The sequence below is a fragment of the Podarcis tiliguerta genome, assembly GCF_965153285.1.
Source record: "Podarcis tiliguerta genome assembly, chromosome: 1".
NCBI lineage: Eukaryota > Metazoa > Chordata > Lepidosauria > Squamata > Lacertidae > Podarcis > Podarcis tiliguerta.
This window is the reverse complement of record NC_139534.1, coordinates 63,085,112-63,108,113: the sequence shown is the minus strand read 5'-3', so window position 1 is coordinate 63,108,113 and position 23,002 is coordinate 63,085,112. Positions and strand designations below refer to the sequence as shown.

Below are 23,002 nucleotides of genomic sequence, written 5' to 3'. Positions count from 1 at the left end.
CAGGTTTGCCAAGCCCCTCCTTACACACACCCCTGCTATAAGCAGCTCCCAATGTGTTTTGCACACACAGGGCAAGAGGAAAACCTCCGCAACCCCCTTCAAACAGCATATTCCATCCCCATGTGGGAATGGGAGCCAAGGCTCACTTGGACCCTACCCACAGAGCTCATGCCACATAAATGACAGGAAGTGTTTTTTTTTGGAGCATGTGCAAAATAACCACTACCAGACCTCTGGGATAAAGGGGGAAATTTCCGTAATTTAGGGAACTGCCTCTTTTTAGTCGTTTGGCCAAAGGATCTCTCACCTCATATATAGTACATATACTCCCTTAAGGGTTCCTTCACCGGTATTTTAAAACAGGGTCTTTTATTAGCCTCTAAGCCCCCAAACGTGCTGTAGTGAATCAAGCTGGGAAGACACCGGGGTTCAAATCCCCATTCATCCCTGAATCTCACTGGGTGACCTTGGGGACAGCCACCATCTCTCAGCCTAGCCCACTTCGCGAGGTTGTTGTGCGAGGATAAGCCGCGAGCGGGAGAAGAGAAGCGCTCTCTCTGCTTCCCGCTTTTTGGAGGGAGGGCGAGAGTCAAAACTAGCAACAAGCCTTCACTGGAAGTGGCCAACATTCGCTCCCCCGCGGTGGACACGTGTCTCCCTCCCGTACCCCTGGCGGGCGCCCGAGTCAAAAAAGCTCTCCGCTTCTCCCGCGCCTCGCCACCCCCACCCTCGCCCCTGCCCAGGGAGCGGAGGGCCAGACTGGAGACCCACAGCGCCTCCAACCCCACTCCTCCTCTGCCGCTGCTGCCTCCCTCTCGGCGCTCGAGCCTGTTACCTGCCGAAGTGGCCCAGGGAGTCAAAGAGGAGCTCAAAGTTGCGAGCCATGGCGCGGGCGCTCGGCGGTGTGCGGGGCCAGAGTCCCATCTCAGCCTCTCCCCTCCCTGCTCCGCAGAGCCCTCCTGCAGGCTGCCACCCCAAGCCTTGCGCGCCCAGCGAGACGTCCCTCCGGGCGCGCGAGGCTTGCGGACACCTGCCCGAAGCACGGGGCGTCCTCCGGAGGACGCCCCGTTCTTCGGGCTGCAGGGCTCGCAAGGCTTGCGGAGAGCTTCCTGAAGCCTGGAGAGCGAGAGGGGTCGCACCGATGCCTCTCGCTCTCCAGGCTTCAGCAAAAGCCTGCATTCGCCCCATAGGACGCACAAACATTTCCCCTTCATTTTTGGAGGGGAAAAAGTGCGTCCTATAGGGCGAAAAATACGGTAATAACTGCTGCTACTGCTCGTAATAGGTTGAAGCAGCTTGTGGATGAATGGACAGAGATAACAGAGTGGAAGAGCTGTTGCTGGAGGGGGAAGGTAGGGTTGGGTGGGGAAAATATACCTGCCAAGTCTTGACAAGCATCACCAGTTGCTAACACACATACCTTTGGACGAACAAAGGAGCAATTAAAATTTGTATTGACACCAAGGATAATATGAAAAGGATCACATAGTAGGTCTGTTAAAGAGTCCTTTAATTCCCAAACAAATCCAGTTAATTTGTTATGAAATCACTTTACTTTAGGGAGCAGCTCTTGCATATGCAGATGGAAACATCACAGTTGCAAAGGACGGAAGTAGTGGATATTCAGTGCTGAGATCACTCTTCATATTTTAAAATCCAGTAAAGTCTGATTCTGGTCGTTGGCTCTGTCTTTTCTAGCTTTTAAAAAATGTGTGCATGTTCCCTGCAAGCTTTGCTTCCATGATCCTAATTTGTTGCTATCAAGCACCATGCTATATAGAAACAAGGGAACATCCATGCTGCATTTTACAGCATGTAGACACTTCCCATTTTCAGTGCTTCTACAGCATATGGCTTGTTACTTACTGTGCTTTTACTTTCATTGGCAGTGTGGAGAGGTATGGGCTTGGACTAAACCTTTGTTTGATCAAGCAAGTATATTCGGATGCATCTTGGGCTTCATTCACATGGCATGTTTTGCCAGTACTCAGAGATGGGATACCAGTCAAAAGATTTTACACAAAGTGCTAAGCAAAACAGTAGCTCAACAAAATCTGGAGGAGTATGCAGGTATGCAGTTGTAAGATTTGTTCCAAAAGTGAAAAACAACAACAACCAGACGATCCTTTACAGGCAGAGTATTTGTAGACATTTCTGCACCACTGCAAACTAAAAATTTGTCTAGTTTTGATACTACAATACAGAGGGACATCATGGAATCGGTAAATGGAACGCTAAAATATATCTAAGTCACAGCTCCAAGTATGCTAAACAAAGCAAGCAAGTAGCCAAAACTCATGCAAACAATGAAGAAAATAATTTTAGGGAAACACTTCTTTAAAAACACTATAATTTATCCAGCTTTAGGACTCTTCCTCCTCTTCATCATTGCTGGCTTTGGGTCGGAAATGCTTCCTATTCCTTTTCTTGCTACCATGGAATCCCATGGTCTCTACCACTGTCTCTTCATCTACCTGAGAAGAATCTACACCAGATCCTCTTGGAACACTTAACTCCTCCAGTTTTGGTTGTTTCCAATCCTCTGCTTCCTTTATATCTAAAGGGTCTAGTACACCCTCCTCCTTCTTCTGGGTCTTAGGCTTCTTTGAAGGGTTCTCTTTGGGTTCTTTGTTTGCATCACTAAGCTTGTCTTCTTCATCCTCCTTGGCGGCAGCTCTTTTCCTATCTGAGCCTGCTTTTGTGGGTTTGGTAAAGACAATCCTTCCAGCACCAGAACTGGAGGGATCCTGATTGAAGGATGGGGTGTAGCTTTCAGGAGAGGCTGACCTCTGTTCCCCTCTAGTCTTCATGCCCTCCAGGAACTCCATGGCAATTGATCTGTTGGTCTTATCACTGGACTCTGAAACATCATCCAAGCTGTACTTGGTCCAGCGTTCTGGGTGTGCAACATAATCAGGAACTGCTGGAGAACTTTTAGGAGCTGGCGGTGGCTTGCTTTGTCTTCCAATGCTTTCTGCAGCAATCTTGCTTGAAATGTTGGGCGGAGGCAGAGGCCGCTTAAATCTTCCATCAATCACATTATCTTCAGCCATTGAGGGCACTGCTCGTTTGGCTGCCCCTTCCAGACAGTCAAAAATGCTCTGGCTGCGCTGGGAAAAGCTTGAACTCATGCCTTTCAGGTGAAACGGCTGCACAGGTGATTTTTGGTTGCTGTGTAAAGGGTCACCGCTTTCATCTGATCTACGACCCACATCATCTGAAGGAAGGGATTCCTCAGGAGATACAGTATCAACTTCAGCATCGCCAGGAAACCCAAAGTCATCTGAATCTGAATCACTCAGAGAAATTGTGTCTGAAGGAAGGACACCCTCGTAATCGCCAGCCACTATACCCATGAAGGGTTCACCTGCACCTTCATCACCCATATTTGGGCAGTTGCTTGCTTATACTAATTTGGCTTAGACCTTGCTGCAGCCAATTAAGTTTTCCAGCTGCCCGGGGAGTTTAAAGCCTAGAACAAAAATGAAACAAAAACAAAAAAACCCAGTGAAGTTCAACTGTGAAAAGGAAACCATACCACGACACCTGCCCTTCATGTACTTCAAGAACTCTATAAACAAAAATCCAATACAAAAGAAGGGGTGGAGGGAGAAAAGGATTAGCAGGAGAAGCCCATCTCAGCTACTGTCTCAGATAAACAGTTCTGGATGGAGTTGCTTTTGGTTTTTTATAAACCAGTCACACTGTAACGTGTTAAGCACTGCCAATTAGTAAATTCTCTAAAATAAATTCTGTAGTTCTGTAGTCCTGAATAGGTCAAAACACTTTTATGTTTATGGGATGCTACACAGATAAACAATCATTTCTGTTATTCATTCATTCATTGTTTAACTAAATCTACCAGCGTATCCTCATCCACATAGCACAGGTAATAATATACTTTCAGAAATTGCCAGCTGAGCAATTTTCCATGTAGTAGGCCAGAACATAGATTTACAGAATATAACACAAGTTTTAACTGATAATTTTGCAAAAATTAGATGATCCATCAGTAGCTTCTTGCCAAAAGTGTCTTCTGGCACTAAAGATCAGCTGTCTTAAATGAGGCAAGGAAGAAACACTTGCATAAGACAGAGAAATGTGATCTCTTCTAGGCTAATACTTACAAATTAACAAAATCTGTGACATACAATTTGAGTCTGGTAGTACTAAATTTTCGCTGCCCCTGAATAGTTGCGCAAGATTTTGCTTCTCATTTGAAAAATAAAACCTTATTTAGTATGACAGTGGCATTTTCTCCTTTTGTAAAAAGTGAATTCCTTCTACTGGGTTTGTAACTCAGTAGTTTCTTTTTATTACTATCTGCATTGATGTAGTACTGTCAGACTTCTATCCAACTTTGGAATACAGCAGAACAATATTTTGTTCTTACATGTTCCTAAAATGCCTTACAAAAATGACAAAGGGACTAGATGCTCCAGATTCATTGAATTTTCTATGGTACCTTTGTGTGCATGTCAAACCCCAGAATTTTATCATATATTTATCATGCTTTATCTCTCGAGTCTGACATCCCCACCCCCATCAACCCATTCATGTGCTAGGCTCATTCAGTGGCCCTTAATAGCATTTTCCTTAGTCTCCAGTGACCAATTCCCTAAAAGGGAAGAATTGTACAGGAAGAAAGCTCTTTTATGGTGACGGTAAACAGGCATGGATAAATCTACTAGCCACTCACCATCTGGAGTCTGAAACAGTATTCCATCCTCTGGGTCAGTTAAAGCCACCAAGGTTCTCAGATGTTGTACCCTGGCAGTAAGAGGTTGGACATATCATCAGCGCAAATAAATAAAGTGGAGCTGAAATTTCATAGTACATTAATAGTACTTGCTGTTTGGGTAGGTGTGGCCTCTAGCCTTGTACTAACAATAATATCTGCAAATAATCCTCTCTTAAGGCTGGAAAGCAGAATCTTTGCATATTTTATATGGTCATCAAGACAGCTATTCAGGTAGTGGACTTCAATGTGCAACTTACATAGATGTGTAAGATGTGCAAGAACATTTAAATTGTCACATCAACTAACATAAGCTGCCCTGTTATCCAAAAGTCATTTGTGGTGCAGCAGAAGAACAGAACCAAATCTAACTTACATTAATTTAACAGCCAATGGGCCAAATTTAAATGTCCCAAAACATATCTACATTATGTGGATTCTGGTTGGTTTGCTTTGCCCCCCTAAAGGGAGGTTTTGGCTGTTTCTTACTGGCAGAAAATAGAAAAATGAAAAAATAATTTCCAGAAAGAAAAGACTCACAGGTTCTTTGCAATGATCTGATTAGGATGCAATTCAAGCAGGATGGCTTCTCTCAGAATAGACAAGTCCCCTTCAGAATCTTCCATACTATCTTGATCCCTGTTATTTGAACTGTGGGAAAGCCAAAATAAATAAATAAATAAACAGCTCCCCAGCACTCTAGCCTACAGAGAGTTATATGATAGAGGAAAAAGCTTCAGAAAATAAAGTCAAGAAAGTAACTTGTTAGAAAGAAGGCAATTCCCGCCTCCCCAAGTCTCTCATCTCTAATCAACAATGAGCTATGGAGAAAATACTTTTTCTCAATCAGTATCAGTCAGCCTGCCCTGAGCATTAGCAAACGACTTATAAAGGGATGCAAAACAAGAGCACATTAACTGACAGTTATTGTGAACAGGGCCAAAGATGTTATAAGGCTGTTATGAGAAATCTGTAAGTGCTTTGAACACTCCAAATTGCAATATAAATGCAAAACATCAGGGCTATTGATGTTTTCAGGTACTTTCATCTAGAGTTGCTATCTCTCGCCCCAATACTTGGGTAAGAGAGGCTATAAAGGCAAGCACAGACTCATGTGTGCAGCAGCTCAGTCTTAGGGTGACGGTAGAAACCCAGGGGAGGCTAAACTGAAAAAAATCTCTCCCACTTAGTGACTCAGTGAAATTGATGGGTAGTAGATTCAAAGAAGGCCAAAAAGAGAAATGCACATCTTTATACAGAGCATAGTTAACTTAAGAAATTTGCTGCCATAAAAAACAGAAAAAGGAAGTTGTCTTATACTGAGTCCATTGGTCCATATAAGCTCAGTACTGTCTACACTGACTGGCAGTGACTGTTCAGAATTTCAGACAGGGTTCTCTCCCAGCACTACCAGGAGGTGTCAAGTGTTGAACCTGGGCCCTTCTGCATGCAAAAGCAGGTGCTATTCCACTGAGCCAAAGCTCTGTATAGCAATCATCACTGATTTATATCTTGGGTCTTCAAGCAGGGGCAGTCAGAACCCATGTCGAAGCCTCATGTAAGGTGGTTCACAATAGAATTATTACCACCACCCACATGTTTAAAAAAGAATAGACCTGAGCCTCCAAATGCATTGGCAAGTATGGTTTAAAATTATTGAACTTAGCTGGGATGGCAAAATGGACATGTTTAATCAGAGAAAAGTCACTGTTAACATTTACTAAAGATTGGAAACCTCTTCCAAACGTTTCACATGAAAAAGAAAAAGAAATATTGACATTCAGGTTTGAAGGCTGAAAATAATGTTGATTTAAAGAAAATAGTCTTGCTGGGTGTTATATTGGAGTGGGATGATGTTTATACAGGGTGAGTTTTTTAAAAGAGGCCCTGTGGAACATGTGTACTCTGTATCCACGGGGCCTCTTTTAAAGGACTCACCCTGTATATGGCTGACAGAAGAAGAATCGGGAGTTCTTTAGTTTCTTTAACTTTTAAAAAATCTTAGAATCCTTCTTCTATTTCTCTACTTCTTTCTTTCTCTCGCTCTTCCTTTTCCTCTGGATCTGTGATTTTATCCAGATTAACGTTATAGTTTGGATACAAAAAGATATAATAATGTTTGCATCTCTCTTTTTAAATTCTAATAAAAAATTATCCCCAAAAAAAGAAAAGGCCGAAGACTGCTAGTTTACACGGTTTTCGGCGTAGAGCAAAGCAGTTCATCCAGGAAAATGACAATTAACCATAAACCGCCCTATTCTCCAGAGGCCTCGTACCTCTGACGACCAGGTTGATTGCGTGGTGTGTAATGGTCACAGTGTCGGACGAGGGACCTGGGTTCGAATCCCCCCCACTCGGTCACGGGGCTCCCCGGGTGACCTTGGGCCGCCCACTTCCTCTCCGTCCTAACCCACAGGGTTGTTATGGGGGTGAAATGAGAAGGGGGAGGGAAAGCACGCGCGCCGCCCCGAGCTCCTTGGACGAAAAAGGCGCGTGTGGGGAAGAGTATAAATGCAACCAGGGAACAGATACAGGCCCATTAGCGAGTGGGGCTCCCCGTGGTCAGTTTGGGAAACAATATGATGGGTCTTCGGGGCCGATAGACACCCCCACGCCGGTCCTCTCCCTCCCGCGTGGAATGAGCAGCACCTGCGATGGGGAAAGAAACAGCAGCGCGTCTCTCCCGCCCTCAGAACTCCGCCCCGCCATCGACCTTCCTACCTCCGTCCCGCCAAACGCATCAACTTCTTCCCCCGCGAGCAGAGCCCACCTCCGTTTCTCCTCACCCGCGGCGCCGCTGTTCCTAATTCCAGCCACGGCCTGCCGTATTCCGCGCCGTCCTCCCTGCGCACGCCGGGACATGGAGTCTTTCCCTCCTCGCGGGTCGCTGTAGAACCCTACGCTAGCCGCCCTCGGGTGAACTACATATCCCAGAAAGCATCTCGCCTAAAACGCGCCCTGTGACTAGCCTCGTCTTTCTCGTAGCCTCCCTTCCCGATGCATTCTGGGAACTGTAGTGCTTTCTTCATTATTATTATCGTCGTCGACTGGCGGCGGCGGGGAGAGGGATGTTTCTGGCGTGAAGTGGGCGCCGCCATGGTCCGTAGAGTCAGGAAAAAATTAGAAGAGTTCTAAGGCTGCGGTCGTAATCCCGCTTGCTTCTGAGTTGGCGTCTCTGACAGTTGCACGCCTGCAAGTTGAGCGGAGGGGGCGGGCACTTTTTGAGGAGGTGGGGGCTGGGCGACTGAGCTGGACTTACCTCTCATTGCTACCTGAGGGATATATTTGTTATCATTTGCAATTAGAAATCCAGGACTCAACGCGAGCGATTTTGCAATATCTGCTTGCGCATCCCACGTCGCTACTCTCGTGTCTGCTTGCATCTCAATCACGTTTTCTTTGTTTGCTTATGCACACGATTTGCACACCTTCCCAATAACTAACAATACGACTTAAAAGCCGTTAAGATTTCTTCCAGGCCAGGTAACGATTACCGAGGTGTCTATACCTGATTTTCATGGGCGTAGCCAGGATTTTTGTTACGGGGGCAAGCCTTTTGTGGGGCGCGGGGCGCGGATCCTCAGTTACCTATGCATTTTTATTGATTCTTATTGATTTGGGAGGGGGAACCCCCCCATTGGCTACGCCCATGCAGGTATTCGACACTCCTCCCCCACACTTCCCCGGGTGCAGAAATCTTTGCAGAAGGTTGTACTGTATCGGCAAAGCTGTGTAGCATGGAAATGATTTCACAGGAAACTTGTGCCATGTGTATGCTGAGCCCTTGAAGGCAATTAATAAATTAAGTGTACTAATTACTATAATTAAACTAGATATAGAAAGCACCTCACAGAGATGGGAAAGACTTTGATCGCATATCCTGACCTGTGCACCAGCTTAATCAGCTGCTCTCCTTTCTTATGATTATCTTTACACAAGACTTGGATTGGACAGCCTTTCAAATAGATGACATCGTCAAACAGAGGCCTGCCCCCTGATGACCCTCCCAATAGAAGACTGTCTTCTGTAAAGCACATGGCCACCATATTCCCTATGTTCTGATGCAAATATTCAAGTGTTAAAAATGGGAGGGTTTGTACTCTGTACTGTTTTAAACAGTGGGAGGGGAATCACACCCACATCATGCATTTAGGGCACGTTTAACACATCCTGTCAATTGTAGTTTCCCCCTCACAGAGCTACAGCTGCCAGCACCTCAACAAACTACAGCTCCCAGGATTATTATTTTTTGCAGGGGGGCGGGGAGGAGCGGGATGCAGAATTCTTTGGAATGTGCTTTAAATGTATGGTGTGGACTTAGCAAATACACACATTTGTCCTGGACATGTTTTAGATCTGGGGTCAGAAATCTTTTCTAGCCATGGGCCGGTCGACCTTCCCTCAAACCATGTGGTGGGCTGGACTATATTTTTTTTTGGGGGGGGGTGAGCGAATTCCTAAAAACACCAGGCAGGCCCCACAAATAACCCAGAGATGCATTTTAAATAAAAGCACACATTCTACTCATGTAAACACATGCTGATTCCCAGACCATCAGTGGGCCAGATTGAGAAGGCGATTGGGCAGCATCTGGCCCACGGGTCTTAGGTTGCCTACCCCTGTTTTAGATGGACATAGAAGATCAAAGGAAACCAACAAGGCCCATGTAAGATTACATGTCTTCAAGTTTAAGTTATAATTATGGTCCCAGGGAGAGTCTTGAAAAAACAGAGAAGCCATCTGTAATACAAACTGCTGCCTTTCATTTGTAACATCAGTTTCAATTTATATGCTTTCTGGAGGATTGCTAATTACAGTAATTTATGTAGAGTGAGCCATTTTTGTCCCAGATACAGCCAGCAGTAACAACAGACATGATGAGAATTAAAATTTTCTCATCTTCCTTTAAAAGGGAGGGTTGGTTGTTGTTTTTAAAGCAGTACTGTAGGATTTGCCCAGACTAAGGTCCATTTAATACTTCCATGCACAACATACTGAAAATCAAGAGTATATGTATGGTGATATAATAGACGTTCATAGAGCAGCAGTTTGGGGAGATAAGGTGCAGTTTCGTGAATAAAATTTTTGAGCTTGGTGGATGTGAATCATTTCTCCCATTGTTTCAAGATATAGTGTCCCCCCTGCATACTGAAGCAATGAAGACACAAACTCCTAACACGCATCTGTCTGGACTGGGAAAAGCACAGCCTTATTTGACCCCAACAAATTATGGCTATGGGACAAGAAGAAAAGTGCTGGTGGGAGATGGCACTAGGTTTCAGCAAAGGTGCACAGGTCTTGGTTATGGCATCACAATGCTATGGCGACCCTTTAGGATGGGGCACATGTGGCCATCCCCAGACCTTTCTTTCTGGCCCCCAGGATTCCCTCCAGGCCATGCCCTTCCCCATGTCTGCCCTCCTCAAGTGCTTTTGTGTGGTTGGAATATGATAATGTCTCCCACTTGCCTGGATGGAGAGGTGGAAGTGGGGGTTCGGTAGGAACCTCTGTGAGTTTTGCATGCCATTAACCTTAAAAGCACCCACCCACAGAGGAACTGAAAGTCTGGCAGTGATGATAATGACATCCTTCTACAGGATGTAGAACAGACTAATCTGTTAAAGGCAGAGAAATGCACTTCAATGGCAGGTGCTGAGATCTGCAGGCAAGAAGGGCAGTGTGAAAGGCTTAGTGTCTTGTTCTTCGCATTTTGCATTTACTCCCTCATTGCCAATGCTCCTTCCTTATCAGGGCCTGAGGAACTAGTCAAAACACCCTGCCCTGAGAGATTGAGGCGATAGCAACGGATTTCGAGATCTGCAGTGTGTGTTTTTGGTGACATTGCTGATAAGATGAGCAAAATTTCTAGTTTTCTGCAGCTTTTTGGTATCAGTTCATTACTCCCCCAAAAGAGCAAGTTGGAGATGTTCGGAGATGAGCAGATGGTTAAGCTATTTCCTCCAAACAGTGTGCTGAAGCGGCTGAGGCAAAGCAAAATACAACACTGAATGCTGCTGAGGAAGAATGGTCAAAACAAGAGGAACTATATCCTTTGGGACCAATCACCCTTATTTTTTTTGCCAGACCACAAAATCCCCAGATGTGTTAGCCCAAAGCCCTCCCAGCCAAGATGGGCTGGCTTAACCATTAGCATTCTGCAGCATATGGCCAGAGCCAAATGCAGGCCTCTGCTCTAGTTTGAGTAGCTGGATGAGGGGGTGGGGGAAATGAGTCTGCCTCTTCTCAGACAATTTCCTGTAACATAGGACACGGAATCTCTTTCTTTATTGGGATACAGAAGCACAGTATTCAAGTTCCCAGGTGCAGAAAAGTAGCTTGGCTGAGCAGCACGAAGCACAGAATAATATACCACAGAGGCCTAGAGGGCAAAATAGGATGGGAACAGCAGTATTTTTTATCAGTACACATGGACTCATTAGACTGAGCCCACTTTTCGGTTTACTATTGTGCCAGATAAGAAAGTACGGCTTACACAGATTTGCGATGGAGATTCCTGGAATGGGCCACCTATGTGATTTGCAATGGCTTTGCTTTTCACCCATTAATTCCATCCATTTGAACCAGTGTTACAAGGCGTACATCTGTACCCGTGTGTTGCCACTATACACCGGCCTTCAGCATACAACTCCTGTTCAAACCATCCCCGATTGTTAATGGAACTCTTGTGTTGCAAACCAATGGTTTAAAGAGGAAAAGGCTAGTGTAGAAGTGCCCTTAGGCTTGTCACAGGCTACCACTGTGCATATTTTCTCAGAAGTCTAATGGGGCTTACACCCAACTAAATTTGCACAGGAGTTTGCAACGTTCTTTCAGAGAATCCAGATAATGCTTATCCTAAACCAAGGCTCCCCCTTATTGTTAATGTTCCACTCTTTTCCTTTCTCAAGTGCCGATTCATAATGACCTAACACACACACACACACACACAATTTCAATGGTAGCCCACTCCTTTCTGATGTGAACTGAAAAAAGCACTGTATGGTGTCTCATCTGCTGTAGAGATGTCAAAAACCGTATGACTGGTTACAGTGTGTGACACCACTTTAAAGTTTCACCTGTCTGCCCCCTGCATACCCAAGCCACAAAGCTTTATTCTTCTGAATTTCACTTCGTAGCACATTGACAGCTTTTCTTTTGAACTATTACTTAGGAATCTAGAACCAGTATCTTTGTGTGCAACACATGTGCACACACATAGCCTGTGAACCACCCACACAAATCCCCTGCCTTTCTGTGAAGCAGATTCAAAAGCAGTGAGCGGAGCCTTTTCTAAAAAGTTTAAAATCTCTGATCAGTTTGCTTGGCAGGAAGGGGGGCGGGTGTCTGAATTTGTTCTCCCCAAACAGCCGATAACTTGCCAGTCTTTTTGAAAGGACTCTACATACCCAGCACTGACTGCTGAGTAAAGGTGGGAGTAAAGGAGAATACTTGAAATGCATCTTTTGTTTTTTAAGTGTGTATTGGGTAGTGCTAGGCAATAATACTATCTATAAATTTAAATAAATAATGTTATAAGGTTTTTTTTTGAGGGACTAGCTTTGCAAAGTGCTGGAAGAAGATTACTTAAGACTTCTGAAGCTGGCCACCAAATGAGCACTCACCACCCACGAGTGTAGCTACTAACAACTATTCCGTTGCACCCCAATCTTTAACACTTGCTCCCTTTTATGCAAAGTCCGTAATTTTTGCTCTTTCGAGAAGAGAAGGCCGCTTGAATGACATATACCCCTACTGAGCTTTCTGATACAAGAGATAAGACAAGTCACCTTGCACAATGGCAGGATGAAGCACACCAGCTTTTTAAACAGCAACAGCGTCTCCTATATATATTTTTGGGTACAGGAAGTGACTATTGCTTTTAAACAGGAAAAGAAAAGAAAAAAACCCATGAAAGGAAGTATTAAGGAAACGGAATTCACCCAAGCTGGATGCTATCCACAAATCCAGAGTTAGCACAATCGTCCCATGGTGTTAGGGAAGGAATAAATCTGACAGTACACCGCTGACGTTTCTGCTGTTTAATTGTTTTCATATATCATTTTTTAAAAAAGTTATTTCGACAGATTATTTTAACATTCAGATAAACAAGCAAGACAACAGCAAGTGGACATGATTTCTGGGCAGAAGCACAGCCAAGGGGTTGAGCTAGGGAGGGCCTGTCATTCTCCCCGATGTATCCCTTGTTCCACATTTCTAGAGGCAACTAAGTGCAAAGGCCAGGCTGTTTGTTGTAACTAACAAGAGGCAAAGCTTGCATGCATTCTCTTGTTCTTGGGTTTGCTGCAACCTGTAGCATGGCTGGACAATGGCAGCAAGCCCTTTGGACTGACCACTGCCTGTTCTGTTGGCCTAAACGGTTAACAGATAGTTTTGGGATAGTTCATGCTGCATATCGGAACCCGATTTTATCCCCCTCAATTAAGCCCCATTTTGGAACTGAGAGTTTCCTCATGGCTTTCTTCTAAACAGAGTAAGATTCAACTGGCCAATAAGCCCTGCAGTTGGTAAGGGTGAGGTCATTTCCCTTGGCTTCTTCGCCAGCCCCCATTTGTTCCCCATTCCCATGGCTGGTTTTGCCAATGCTATGGAGACAAGATGGGCGAAACATTCAGATGTCACAATTTACTTACTGGCTGTAAGGAACATAGGGCTTCATCACACAGTACACACCAGGAGAAAATGTTTATTAAAAAATTTCAAAAGTGACAAAGAAGGCAGAGAGAAAAAAAATAGTAGTTAACACACATATAGCTTGTGGCATGCTCCACAGTATAAAAAAACAAACCCAAGCATTCAGCACAATGTGGCCAGCAGTTCTGTTTGGCCTTTCCCTATGGTCTCCATCATGGCTCTGTTTAATTCAAACAAATCCAGCAAAGAGAAAGGGGGAATGTTATCCTCCTCTTTTGGCTTAGAAGAGAGTGTTATTTGCCATCTTCCAAGAAACAGCAACCATCAAAAATTAACGTTTTGGACACATCCATACTCCCAAACCTAACCCTGTCAATTGATGTTCTCTGGGGAACTACAACCAATCAAGAGGCTTCTCAGATCCAGCCACAAAAATCGTTGGGAGAACAACTCTTCACATAGCATTGTGCGAATACGTTGTCAGATGTAACGGTACAATGCTTTGCACAGGAGCATCTGCATGTCAACTCTCTTCCACCTTGTCTTAGGAATGGGCTTCTCTTGCCTGGGTCTCCACCTTTTAAATACTAGAGCCATATTGGAGGCGAGATTCTCCACACCACCAGTCTCTACTTAAAGCAAACCCCAATCAACGGCATGGGGGTTATTTTAAGCCTACCTTGGAATGCTGAAGCTACCCTCGTCCCTCTCTTGCTAGTCCCTCAGTGCATTGCAGACAGGAAAAGGGAAACAAGAACATATCCTGCTTTGCCTGGCACTGAAAAGTGGCCATACGTCTATAGTTTTGCAGAAACAGCAAATTATGTGATACAAACTTATTGAGGACTGTAGCATTTCAGACAGCACTCTGTCGTAGAAAGAAATAAGCTCTACATACAGAACCATGCTGGGGAGAACCCTCTTCCCAACATCAGGCTTTTTGTATGCAAAGAAACAATTTTCATTATTTTTTTGAAATTTGGGAGAACACTCTGTTGTAAGATTCCCTACCTGTGGTCTGTAGAAGTACAATCCAGAAACAGTTGTAAAACACAATCTTCAGACTATGGTACATTGTCCACTGCCCACCCCCCTTTTGGCTTTCAGGTGTTCATGGGATTCCAGATGTGTACTTATCCTTGTAAAGCACTTCTGTCCTTTCTACCACTCCACTTAAGATCACACCCTCCTGAAGCTGCTTTATATTACAGTGTCAAAGCATTGTTGAATGCACTTGCACGTAACTTGTAGCTTGTGCCTTACCCACAAAGCATGCTCCGGAAAACTTATTCCTCCCTCTTGTCCTGCTGTCGCACTTCAATGGCAGCATGATCCTCAATAATCTCCTGCACCCGCCTTCCACAGACACGGTATTGCAACATGACCTGTGCCTGAAGAAAACATTTCCTCCCCCAAATGGGCTTGATCCATGCTCAGTTCTTGGAGGACAGGTCAGCGAATCTTCCAACACAGAGTTATGGCTGCTCGCACATTGTAAACTGAATGCTGAACAGTATCAAACTTATGGTATAGAAAAAGCAAACTGCTTAGAGGTGTATTTATATACATTTCTCAAGGACACTCAACGAAAGGCAGTGAGTTACAAACATCCATTCTGTACGCTGGTAACCCCAATGCGCGCATATATATTATATGTAAATAAATGTACATGCACAATTGATACCTAGAGGTTGCAGACAGAGCCTATTATACTGGAACACGTGACCCCAAAACCTGTGAAGGATGGGTGGGATGGGTGGTAAGGTTCAATTTCTGTTTCCATTGCATGCAAAGTTTGACATTCAGGGCAGTGTTGCTTTAAGGCTATTTCTAAGGCTAAAAGATCTCAACCAGTCCCCTCAACTGCATCTTTCAAGACTCGGAGGCATTCCTTCCTTAGGGCACCATAGGGGGAAAAGGGTGGCGGCTGGGCGAGAACCTTGACCAAACATTCCCTTTCCTCCTGTTTTCTGACCTGCCTTGCTTAACGCAAGGCTGGATTTGCACTGAACCTCTGGGTTGCTCTAATTGCTGAATTCAGAAAAGGGATCTGCACCTAGTGCTGAGTGGACCATTCAAGCCCAGCAGTGCTTCTAGCTGTGCACTAAAAGCATTCCAACTAGTGTTGGAAGATTATATCTGCAGCATTGTGTGTGTGCGCCTCTCTCTCTTTCGTTCATGTTGTCCCCTGCTGTTCTAAAGGGCATCCTGGCATTCACTGCAAGTTGGGAAGATCAGCAGGGGGAAACTGGGATTAAATTACTCCTTCAAGAACAAACAGAACAGAAGTCAAACTATTAAGTGGGGTGATAGCACAGGGCTTGTTTGTGACTGTTTTCTATAACACAGGATTAACTAACTACCGAAATAACAGATAAGCCCTGTGAACATGGCCACTCTGTCGTAAGGAAGAGGTCGGTGGGACTTCTTGCCCCAACTGTAACAAATTTCAAGTTGCAACAAAAGCATTTTGGGGGGGAGATGGGAGGGAAGGGAAGGGGGTGCCTAAACCCAGCTATCTGAGTTGTCAACTGAAAAGAAACACGCATGGCTTCATGTTTGCAGCTCAGGTGTTGTCGGTAAGGGTGAAGTCCTGGAAACCAGCTTTGCTTGAAAAGTATTTAGGCCCCATCACTCAGGTTTTACTTCTGGTGTTTGAAGAGGAAAACATCTTCCAATTTCTACTCACAGGGTCACACACACCTTGTTGGTTATCCAGCTCTATTACCAAGTTTTAAAAAGGCACAAGAATAGGTGCCTTCTTAAAACAAAAAACAACAACAAAAAATCCCTATATATTTAAATGAACAGGTTTCTAGCCATTGTTTAAGAGATCACCTTCCACAGATACTTTTTGGCATCATTAGAAAACTGCACATTTATAAAATAAAAGACCTCATTCAACATTTGCATTCAGAATTAACCATGTAAGCACATGTGCAAGTTCAGTTTTCGCAGTGAGATATAGAAAGCTTTAACATTCCATTACCAGACCTATTCAATTCATCTCTTTCATCTAAAATCCACCTAATATATTTTTTAAATGATTTTTTTAATTAAAAAAATGCTCCCGATTCTAAATTTTATGAGGACTTTTGGAGATTTGGCCTTCAATCATAGCCACTTTGTGAACTCTGGAAGACACAACGGACTTTTGACTTACGACAATTTTTGAAAAAAAGGTCTCTCCACTCTTCAGTGAAAAGGTGGCAATCTGAAATACAGACACACTCACCTGTCTAATAACAAAACGGCAGGACTGAGTGCATCTTCATGCCAAGGGACTCTTGCATCCCAACGCACTCAAAAGATTGAGAGAATGTGTCCCAGATTACTTATGAACTAGGATAAGAGATTGTTAAGGGGGACATGCTGGGATTAGGTGTCAACAAGGGTTTCAGTATATTTTTTTTAAAATCACTTTCAGAGAATAAGGATGCCCCAAGTGTCTATATTCCTCATAAAAGGTGTGGCACCTGTGCATGATACCCTCTTTTTCCATGTTGGCAGCACAAGAAGAATGACGAGGAAAGAGAAGAAAAAGAAAGGCTCTCTTTGATAAAGGCCTGGAACCACTGGAATGATTTACCACGCAAACTGATGTGTAACTAACTCCGCCACAAATATACAGAAACTCCCCCTCCCACCACCCTTAAACAAAAAGAAGACTTTCCAAGTAAGAATGATAAGTACTGTATGGTAATATCTGAAATATTTATATACATAATTTTCTTTGTCTTTTGTCGGAAGTATCTCCTGGTCAGACAGCGGCACTTTGGGGTCCCTTCGGCACCATTGCCTCGCCTCTGCCCTCCCGCTTCTCAATAGACCGAGCTGTTTCGGATGCCGCAGCACAACACCATGCTCAGGATCATCTCAAAGATCTGCAGGCCAAGACAGAATGTTAGAGAGAACCCAACTCAAACATAAGCTATGTCCCTAGGCTAAGTTAACCATAGGCAAGACCTCCACTTCTATTCAGAGTGGCAAGAAGCCGAAGAGAAAACCAGTTCTGCTAATGCAGGCAGAGATGGGTTTTAATTGAAGACAGTTTGCTTTGTTGCTGTTGAAGTTGGAAAAAAGAGAGAGTTAACATTAAAACCCAGTCTGCATTTTTGAGGCTTTCAGGAGCAGAGAGTACAAACCAAACTTTTTAGTTCTAGGTGGAATTCTGCTGCTCCTCCATATTTCTCTGAGCTTCTGTTTTCCCTCACATTGAATGATAAAAAGTTGGTAGGTTTTTAGCCGGCCTTATTTTTATTCTTGAGTCCCGTCATGGAAAAAGGTGGGCTATATATAAATATTTTATATGCACTTTAAAATAATATTATATCATATCATCATCAGATAATTTTCTTGATAAAGTGATTGAAATATAATTCTAATTGGAAAGGAAATTCTGCTGAGCTAAGCTTCCACTGGGCAAAATCAATACAGCCTTTAAAGAAGAGAGAGAGAAAAATAGGAAGACTTGAATCTTAAAATGATCCTTCATCTTCTTTGGGAGGGTAGAGGGGTAAGGGACATTCTCCAGCTCTGATTTAGGGAACAGAGTAGCTTAGGAGCTTCTCTTCCTCCCTTGCTATCCAGAAAAGCATTGCAGGCTAAGGAAGACACAGTCCATTTCTAGGAAAGCTGCATCTTGCCCCTGCTCTGCAAGGAGAGAATGAGGAGAAACTGTCAATCATTCTAAGAAGAAGAAGAAGAAGAGTTTGGATTTGATATCCCGCCTTTCACTCCCCTTCAGGAGTCTCAAAGCAGCTAACATTCTTCTTTCCCCTCCTCCCCCACAACAAACACTCTGTGAGGTGAGTGGGGCTGAGAGACTTCAAAGAAGTGTGACTGGCCCAAGGTCACCCAGCAGCTGCATGACAACTGACCTAGAGGTCCATCAACATACTGCCCACAGCTGCTGCATGGATGGCACCTCAACAGGCTCTCTGGGAGTATCCCATATTCCACAAACCCACAGCCACTGCCACCATAAAAACTCCAGCACTTACCATGATCACAGCCACCACAATGGCGGCAATGCCAATCAAGTACAGTTTTCCAGAGAACAGCTCATCAATTTTACTGTGGCAGCTTAGATCCTGTGGTAAAATGAACAGAATAACATAATGAGTCTTCTGGATGAGGCCAATGGCTCATCTAATCCAGCATCCTCACAATGGCCAACCAGATGCAGTCACAGCACAGACTTGTATAATGACATGATGATATCCACAGTTTTATTCTCAATTCCTTTCTTAACGATCCCTAGCATGGGATTTGCTTTCCCCCCAGCTGGCGTACACTGTCAGTCACCGTCAGTTCAGAGCGTATACAGTCGTACCTTGGTTATTGAACACCTTGGTACTCGTCTGTACTACTCCTGAATTCTGCAAACCCAGAAGTGAGTGTTCCGGTTTGTGAACTTTTTTGGAAGCCGAACATCTGACATGGCTTCTGCGGCTTCCAATTGAGTGCAGGAAGCTCCTGCAGCCAGTCGGAAGCCGCGCCTTGGTTGCTGAACATTTTCCGAAGTCAAACAGACTTCTGGAACAGATTCCGTTTGACAACCAAGGTACGACTGCATGTGAAATTAAGATTTATTTATTTTTGCCCTGACATGCATTACACTTGTTTACATTGAATTACATTTGCCATTTTGCTGTCCATTTGCTGAGTTTGGCGAGATCTGCTTGGAGCTCTTTGCAATCACTTTTTGTTTTAATGACCCTGAACAATTCAGTATCACCACCACACTTGGCTACTTCACTGATCACCCCTAATCGTTTATGGACATATTATAAAGCAGAGGCCTCAATACAAATAATGGATGTAACAAGTAAACATCCTGTTATGTGAGCATAGTATTTTGCCATTATGTTTGACCATCAGGAACACTAAACACAGAGCTAAGGCCATTCAATCAATTCATCAATCTCAATCCAAGGTTAGCAGAAGGATGAGTGTGGCCTAAGCATAATATGGCACCTCCTGATGCTCTTTGTACAAAGGCCCAAACTGCTGTTGACAATAACTTAAAAGCCTCCCAAAACAGCTTTCAACCTACCTGTTGCAGTCAAAAAACAAAACACAAAAACCTGCCCTGTAGCTATAATACTGTAGTAAGCCATTAACTGATGTACATCTAATCAAAACAAACACATATTATTAGGGATGATCAACCCATTCTATGCATACTTTCAACACATGGGGCCATGCTTCCCAGCTGCACCCCTAACACTGCATGCTGTGCCTCCTTGAAGCCGCTCTGAGCCAGGCTTCGGCTGGGGAGGGCAGGATATATATATATATATATAATTATTATTATTAAAAAGGGAACCCCAACGGCACAGGTTTCCTGGTTGTTTTGAGAACCTGTGTGCTTAGGCTTCCTTTTAAGCACCTTGCTGAAGGCATGGACCTTGGAGAAGGGGTGATCAGTGGTGGCATGCAAGGATAGGGAGTGTTGTGACTCCTGCAGTTCTTTCTCTGTACTCGCTTTGTTCATGGCGGGTATTGCTGTACATCGCTATAGACAAATAATATATATATATAAACTGGTATTATGAAGCAGGGCCCACTCACAAAAGATCAGGTGAGTGAGTTTTTACCCTTGCAAAGGTAGAATTGTCAATATTATGGTACACATTTATTTATCCTCACTCTGGAATATTCTGCTATGTATGTTGGTGGAAAGATTAAAGGAATTACTCTTACTATTCACGAATTCGCTGCATAACAATATGGCATCCGAAGAAGCGTGCATGCACACGAAAGCCCATACCAATAACTAACTTAGTTGGTCTCTAAGGTGCTACTGGAAGGAATTATTTTATTTTATTTTATTTTGTTTCGACTATGGCAGACCAACACGGCTACCTACCTGTAACTAGAACAATATTTTAAAAATACTAAAATGGGGCACTGTGCCTTGGTGCCTAGATCCTGAAGGTGCCTAGCTAGGTATTAGTGAACCAGTACCATGGCTGGATTTGCACTGGCACCTGGTCAAAGGAGCGGGGTCAAAGACTACCATGGCTCTCTGACAGATAAAGGAATGCGGCCAAAACTTGACTACTCTTGAAGCATGTACCCAGCAAATCACCAATGCGGCTCTCCAGCGGTTGGAAGAGGATTCCCTTCACATTTATGAAAAAACAGCATAGGTCATCACTTGTTCAGTCCTTAATGTGAGAAATCAATTCTGACCCTTCTGCTGGAATAAAGGTTTATTTGGGGAAAGACAGCTATAGCATTTGTACAGAACATGGGCTGGTTTCGAAGCACCCTCCTGGCCCTCAGAACAAGGTGAGGACTGCTCTCTTGTAGATATTTAAAACAGTTCAAACTTCCTTTCTACTACAGAAAGCTACCTTACGCGCTTAAACAAACATGACACAGAGTGCCACAGATTCATTTGTATACCTTAGGCTTAATGAAAGTCCTGGCTCTGGGGCGAAAGGAGTGCAGAAACCACCCTAAAGCTGTACTTCATATTGCAAGCTCAACGTGGTGCATTATTCCCCTCCCCCACTCCCAATCAACTGAAGTCTTGCCAGAGATGAAAGGCCCATTCACTGAAAACAATGGATGTATCACACAAACACTTCCTTACCTGCGTAAATGCTGAAGTCACACTTTGACTACAGAGATCAGGTTGAAGAATGTTGAATGCACTTTCCAGGGCGTTTCCACCACAGCATTTTAGCTGTAAGCAGAGAAATGGATTGGAGTGAGCATTCTAACAGGGAAACTCCGAGCAGGAAGGAAAAGGTCTGAGCTGGAAGTCTGGAAAGAATCTGAAAAATGGGCTGGAAGGTGGCACCTTATACTAGACAACGATCTTCTTTGAACCTTTGCAGGGGTAGCCACCTCTCATTTAAGAGCTATTATTATATAATATGAAGACATGCAGGTGTTGGTTTATCTTTTCTCTTTATAAGCAGACCACACACCATATCACTGGTGCTTTCCAATGAAAAGCACAATGGGATCTGTCATACGGAATTTCAGTTCTTGGTTGAGGGGGAGATGGCAAACCTGAGCACATAATATTCCCATGTCAACCCCTTTTGGTTTTATTTACCCACTTAAAATGTCTGCTATCTTTCTTGCATCCTGCTCACTGGTCTCAACAATCCCTCTTGGGGACACCCGATGTGCTTGAATGGCCAAGGGGGAAGAGCCTCTTAAATTCAACGAAGGCTTGCTTGACAGGGACAATAGCAGTGTTCCGAATTATATACTCCCTGGGTAAGGCAGGCACTTCTTTGAACAACAATGATGCCAACTACATGCCTGTGGATGGAAGGTCAAGTTTGATTTCCAACAAATTGTGCATCCAGCTTACTGTTTCGTGGAAGGTTTTCACAACTGCCTTTGCCTTGTTTGCTTTCTCAGCGTCACTTGACTTTGCTTGGAGTACCGCTTGGTCGTAGAACTGTGTGATATCTTTGGCAATCTGCAACGGGGATGGAGAGAGGGAAGAAGATAGAGCCACAATGAAAAATGCTAACCATGTGTTTTCTAAAGTTTCTAGTTGTTTAAGGCAGATAGGTACACTGAAGTTAATGGTGATGGCAGCAGCTCAACCACATGGTGCCACAGGCTAGGGGCAGTGCAAATTACCTCAGCTTCTTCCCAGTAATTCAAACAGTCTCAAAAAAGAAAAAAGGAAAGGAAAGGAAAAAGATGACAGACAACCAACAGAGCTCAGGGAAACCTGAAAATAGCTTGTAGATTAACATTGTCATCCAGAACAGAGGCTAAGTTCAGAGCAGGGAGCTGGGCTTGCAGAAAGGTCTGTCACACCTTTGAAAAGAGAAGGCAACCCAGCAACAGTAAGAGGAGTGCTACAAGCTGGATAGGCCCTCTGCCCTCAATAAATGCTAGAGGAACTCAGTGCCCAGTCCTTAACTGAGTCAGGATAATTTTCAGTTAAGAGTACATGAGTTTGAACCAACAGTCTCCTGCAAGCCTCACGGGTCCTAAAGCAGGTGAACAATATTACAGTGGTACTTCGGTTTTCGAACAGCGAAGTTCCCGAACAACTCAGAACCCGAACCCTGCAAACCCAGAAGTAGGTGTTCTGGTTTTCGAACTTTGCCCCAGAAGCCTAAGCTTCCGTTTCTCCTGTTGCATAGCAAATTTGAGTGCCCTGCATAGTAATTAAGGCTTATTTGCTCCCGTTTTACCCTTAAGCAGCAAATTTAAGCCTCCCCCCATCATAACTAAAGCCTTCTGTTTCTGATTGCAGTGTTCTGAGGTGATATTTGGTGCTTTCGCTTTTGCTATTTTTTGTGTTTTTGTTTGTGTGACTTTTTCATTTTTTTGTCTGTGGCTTGTTTTTCATTTTATGATTGATTGATTGATTGATTGAGTGACTGTGGAAATGGATAAAAGCCCTCCATCCAAACAATGACTATAATCAGTACAGGTAAGAGAAAAATTAATTTTAATTTTTATCATCTACAATACTGTCTTATTTATTTTATAGTACAGAACACTGATTACTGCTTTCATTTTGTGGATCAATGGTCTTGTTAAATAGCAAAATTCATGCTAAATTGCTGTTTTAGGGGTTGTTTTTAAAAGCCTGGAACAGATTAATCCATTTTGCAT

At 43.9% G+C, this 23,002-nt stretch overlaps 2 protein-coding genes across 7 annotated transcripts in view; both read right to left on the bottom strand.

The window, feature by feature from the left end:
* Positions 1-1,437: 1,437 nt before the first annotated feature.
* TSSC4 (tumor suppressing subtransferable candidate 4) lies at positions 1,438-7,672 on the bottom strand. Of its 6 annotated transcripts, none has more exons than XM_083425315.1 (4): positions 7,460-7,672; positions 5,279-5,389; positions 4,700-4,770; positions 1,438-3,472 (listed from the first exon to the last, which is right to left on the bottom strand). In XM_083425315.1, exon 4 carries the CDS (start codon positions 3,384-3,386, stop codon positions 2,364-2,366), a length of 1,023 nt encoding a protein of 340 aa, XP_083281441.1. In that variant the 5' UTR covers positions 3,387-3,472; positions 4,700-4,770; positions 5,279-5,389; positions 7,460-7,672; the 3' UTR covers positions 1,438-2,363. The 6 variants fall into 6 exon arrangements, with proteins under 6 accessions (XP_083281441.1, XP_083281444.1, XP_083281443.1 ...); XM_083425318.1 differs by having other exon boundaries at positions 7,509-7,612; XM_083425317.1 differs by having other exon boundaries at positions 7,452-7,553.
* Positions 7,673-12,762: 5,090 nt separating this feature from the next.
* The window catches only part of CD81 (CD81 molecule), a 57,823-nt gene continuing 47,583 nt past the window's right edge, over positions 12,763-23,002 (bottom strand). The window contains exons 5-8 of the mRNA XM_083425792.1: positions 21,732-21,842; positions 20,997-21,089; positions 18,394-18,483; positions 12,763-17,274 (exon numbers count right to left, since the gene is read on the bottom strand). Of these exons, the coding sequence (XP_083281918.1) occupies positions 17,212-17,274; positions 18,394-18,483; positions 20,997-21,089; positions 21,732-21,842 (357 nt within the window). The 3' untranslated portion in view covers positions 12,763-17,211. The remainder of the gene's footprint in view (positions 17,275-18,393; positions 18,484-20,996; positions 21,090-21,731; positions 21,843-23,002) is intronic.